General features: G+C 39.5%; 1 protein-coding gene across 1 annotated transcript; it reads right to left on the reverse strand.

Annotated features, from left to right (window-relative positions):
• Positions 1-3382: 3382 nt before the first annotated feature.
• Positions 3383-4333, reverse strand: LOC130369314 (olfactory receptor 5V1-like). The gene has a single exon (XM_056574453.1). The coding sequence runs from the start codon at positions 4331-4333 to the stop codon at positions 3383-3385; it is 951 nt and encodes a 316-aa protein (XP_056430428.1).
• Positions 4334-5156: the final 823 nt, after the last annotated feature.

Genomic DNA, 5156 nt, shown 5'->3' on the forward strand with positions numbered 1-5156 from the left:
CCGTATGCGTTTTTAAACAGTATACTGTTTTTAAAAGTGCATACAGTTCCGTCAGTTTTTATTTTAAAAAAACCCATACGTTTTTGAAAATGTCCATTTTTAATGGGAGGGGTCTTGGGTGGGGACTTTAGGATGCAAATGCGCATGTGCAAAGTAAAAACGTATACGTTTTCCCGTATGGAACCGTATACATGTGCGTTTCCTATTGACGTCCATGTTTAAAAAAAACGTATGCGGTTGAAGTACGTTTTTTAAACCGGAGTCAAAACCGTGGTTGACCACAATTTTGTCACCGGTTTAAAAACCGTACTGCAACCGCATACGTTTTTTTTAACATGGACGTCAATGGGAAACGCACATGTATACGGTTCCATACGGGAAAAACGTATACGTTTTTACTTTGCACATGCGCATTTGAATCCTAAAGTCCCCACCCAAGACCCCTCCCATTAAAAATGGACAAAATTTTCAAAAACGTATGGGTTTTTTTTAAATAAAAACTGACGGAACTGTATGCACTTTTAAAAACAGTATACTGTTTAAAAACGCATACGGTTTACTTTTTTCCATACTGTTCCATCCGTTTTTTTGCCATACGGTTTTCTTTAGAAAAACGGATTGAAAACAGTATGGCAAAAACGTAGTGTGAACCCAGCCTTAGTCAGCCCATAAGATTCCCCCATATTAGGCTGGGTTCACACTACGTTTTGTCCCATACGGGAGCACATACGGCAGGAGGGAGCTAAAACCTCGCGCTCCCGTATGTGACCGTATGCGCTCCCGTATGCCATTCACTTCAATGAGCCGACCGGAGTGAAACGTTCGGTCCGGTCGGCTCATTTTTGCGCCGTATGCGCTTTTTCAACCGGACCTAAAACCGTGGTCAACCACGGTTTTAGGTCCGGTTGTAAAAGCGCATACGGCGCAAAAATGAGCCGACCGGACCGAACGTTTCACTCCGGTCGGCTCATTGAAGTGAATGGCATACGGGAGCGCATACGGTTACATACGGGAGCGCGAGCTTTTAGCTCCCTCCTGCCGTATGCGCTCCCGTATGGGACAAAACGTAGTGTGAACCCACCCTTAGGCAGCACATAGTGGGATTTGAACCCAAGGCCCCAGCGCTGCAAGGCAGCAGTGCTAACCTCTGAGCCACCATGCTACCCTTAGCATACATCTAATATCCATTGTTGCTAAAATGGACAGAGATGTCAGCAGAGAGTACCAGAAAAATTAGGCATGTACACATGCCCGAAAAATTTGGTATTGTTGCAGCTGCTTCTGTAGTAGCGGCCAGAAAATTGCAGCACCATAACAAGTGCAGCAGCAGAGGCTAGAAAAATTAGGCATGTACAAATGGATGAAAAATTTGGTATTTTCGCAGCCGCATCTGCAGCAGCAGCCATAAAAATTGCAGCACCATAAAGTGCAGCAGCAGAGGCCAGAAAAATTAGGCTTGTACACATGGATGAAAAATTGGGTATTGTTGCAGCCGCAGTTGTGGCAGCGGCCAGAAAAATTGCAGCACCATAACAAGTGCAGCAGCAGAGGCCAGAAAAATAAGGCATGTACACCTGGCTGGAAAATCTGGTATTGTCACAGCCGCTGCTGTAGCAGCGGCCTGAAAATTTTCTGTTTGTTTTGCCGGGCAGAAAGTGCCCTAAAACATGGCGGCTTGAACCCTAGTTGGTGGCGGATAAGTCACGCAAGTCATCCGGCATTCAGAGTTCAAATATAGCAGCATGTGGACCATTTTTGGGCCAAGGCAGCTCATCTGATCAGGCCTTGTTCAGTCAAATGTATTGCCCAGTGTCAGTCCCTTCGGGATCCATCCCTCATTCATCTTAAGATAGGTGAGGTAATCCAGACTTTTTTGACCAAGGCGACTCCTCTTCTCAGTGACAATACCTCCTGCTAAACTGAAGGTCCTTTCTGACAGGACACTTGAAGCTGGACAGGCCAGAAGTTCGAGCACAAATTGGGATAGCTCAGGCCACAGGTCAAGCCGGCACACCCAGTAGTCAAGGGGTTCATTGCTCCTCAGAATGTCGATATCTGCGGTTAAGGCCAGGTAGTCTGCTACCTGTCGGTCAAGTCGTTCTCTGATGGTGGACCCCGAAGGGCTGTGGCGATGCGTAGGACTTAAAAAGCTCCGCATGTCCTCCATCAACAGCATGTCTGTACAGCTTCCTGTCCTTGCCGGCGTGTTCGTGGGAGGAGGAGGAGGATTACTTTCACCTCTTCCCCTGTTAGATCCCTGTTGTGCTGTGACATGACCCTTATACGCTGTGTACAGCATACTTCTTAATTTATTTTGGACCTGCTTAATCCTTTCCGCCTTGCTGTAATGCGGTAACATGTAAGGCACTTTATGTTTATACCGGGGGTCTAGTAGCGTGGACACCCAGTACAGGTCGTTCTCCTTCATCCTTTTTGTAAGCAGGTCCCTCAACAGGCACAAAAGAAAGCAATCTTATTTTACTACTACATAAACAACATAATAACAATTAAAGAAAACATTACAACATTACATACAAAATAAATAATGATACATGAGCAGCATATGCCATATTAGAATTTGCGATATTTCGCAAATATATGGACAAATATCTATCTCCTAATATTCTTGGACTATACAGAAGTGATAATGGGTCTATGACATTTTTCATTTTGAATATTGTCATGTCACTTTCATGAATATCGTCATTATCTATCTACCTATCTAATTTTAGTGACGATATTTGCTAATATGAGGATATTTGCAAATATTCTCATATTCGCAAATATTCTCATATTCGCATATTCTCATATTTGCAAATGTTTGCTCTCCATTCTAATACAGTAAATAGTATAGGAGCCTTCTTTAGACCACAAGCAGCTGGAAGAAGGGAAGGTTGAAATCACTGTTAAGTGTTCTGTTCTGTGGGGAAAAAAATTACGAATATTCGTAATTGCAAATATATAGCACTATATTCGCCATATTCGCAAATATGCGAAATTCGCGATAAATATTCGAATTGCAAATATTTGCACTCAACATTAATAATGAAAAGGGAAAAAAGAAAAAAATATAAAGGTCTGAAGATGTTTTAATTGTCCTAAACCATTTGATTAGTTGATGAATATTTTAAGGACACATAATCTGACTAAATTGTAAGTCATGTGCTTTTGATTTTGGATTTGGTCCTATGTCCCTTAGGCCTGTTGTCAGTGACTATAGTTGACTTCTACACAGTGTAGTTATGAATACTCCAGTTCTTAGATTAACAACATCTTCTTATTAACATGAGATGTTTTTGGAAGTAGTACTTTCCAAGAACTGAGGAGCCAATTGTATTTTCTGTGTGTACTGCTTTCACATCAACTCTGAAGCATCAAAACTCTATAATTTCTTTAGTAGTTTATTTTTTTTTATGTAGAGAATGTACTTAAATAAAGCTTCTTTAACATCTTGGTTTTTCAAAGTGTATATTATTGGATTTAACATTGGTGTCACAACACTATATATCACTGAGATGACCCTGTCCTTGTCCAAAGAGTGGGTAGAAGTTGGTCTCACATAATTCGAAATAGAGCTACCATAGTACAAAATAACAACGATTATATGGGATAGACAAGTAGAAAAAGCTTTTTGTCTTCCCTTGGATGATCTGATTTTCATTATAGCCACAATAATACATATATATGATACAATAATACCCAAGAATGGAGTCCAAGCTATGAAAACACCAATAGACTGCAACAGAAGTTCATTTAGAAATGTATCATCACAGGCCAGTGATAGGAGTGGAGGGATGTCACAAAAGAAATAGTTAATCTGGTTAGAATCACAAAAATTCAAGTCGAATGTGACTACAGTGTGGACTATAGAATTTAAGAGACCACTGGACCAAGAAACACCGGCCAGGTTATAGGTCACTTTATGGTTCATTACAACAGAATATTGTAGAGGATTACATATAGCTACAAAACGATCATACGACATAATTCCAAGCAGAACACACTCTGTGCCAACACATGCAAAAAAGAAATATAACTGAATTCCACAACCAACAAATGAAATGGTTTTCTTCTCCACTACCAGGGCTTGTAACATTTTGGGCATGGTAGTAGAAGTATAGCAAATATCCAGGAAGGACAAATTTGTTAAGAAGAAATACATAGGAGTATGTAAACGTTGCTCCAACTGAGACACCAAAATAATCGTCAGGTTCCCCAGCAAAGCCATAATATAGATAAGAAGGAGTACACAAAAAAGGAGAGGTTTGATAGTGGGGTCATCAGATAATCCAAGTATTTGGAAGTAGTCAAAAGTCGTTTGGTTTATTCCCATAATGCTTGTTGGCATCTGTTTCATAGCATATGGTAGATTATCTGAAAGTATGTAAAATGGAAACAGAAGTTTTAGGACACTTCAAAATGTAAAAAAAAAAAAAAAAATATATATATATATATATATATATATATATATATATATATATATTTGTTTTCTTGACTATAATTAAGGATTTTTTTTTTAACCACACTGGTGTTAAACCAATTCGTAATATTTTTATATATAATTATATATGAAAAGCTTTATGTCTTCTTCATAACCAAACACAATAGCTGGGTTATGCATTATAACGCTAGCTATATTTTAGAAAAGTGCATCCAATGACATGAGATTACCTGCACAACAGGAAAGGTGCATGATAAAGCCAGTATCACTAACAATATAAGGAAATTTGCAGCCTGTTGAGGGCTTTTCTAGCATATTTAAAATGTGGTATGGTATTATATTTGTATAATTTGAAAGTGAAGTTCTTAAAGGGGTTGTTCGAAGAGCAGAAATGGTACATCTCGCACACCTTCCAAGACAAGAGGGGGAAGGTACCAAGTTACCAAACACAAAGAAGAAAGGGGGCTCATCTATTATACAGGTAAAACTCGAAAGATTAGAAGATTGCACCCCCTCCCCCCCCAGAAGACCTCTTTGGCTAAGCTCAAGTACAATGTGGAAAGATCTATTCAAGCTATCTACAAACTGTCCCCTTCGTATCTGTGACTTAATATTTTACTCAGGACTGCCATCAGGAATTTCCCCAATGTTATTTTATTGTCTAATTATATATTTCTAATTAGATTAGAGCAGAGTGCTGTGTTGTATAACATTG

The sequence above is a fragment of the Hyla sarda genome, chromosome 1, assembly GCF_029499605.1.
Source record: "Hyla sarda isolate aHylSar1 chromosome 1, aHylSar1.hap1, whole genome shotgun sequence".
Lineage (NCBI taxonomy): Eukaryota > Metazoa > Chordata > Amphibia > Anura > Hylidae > Hyla > Hyla sarda.

Excerpts from the sequence above, each read along its gene's own strand:
- LOC130369314 (XM_056574453.1), bottom strand. The coding sequence starts at position 4,333 with ATGGGAATAAACCAAACGACTTTTGACTACTTCCAAATACTTGGATTA.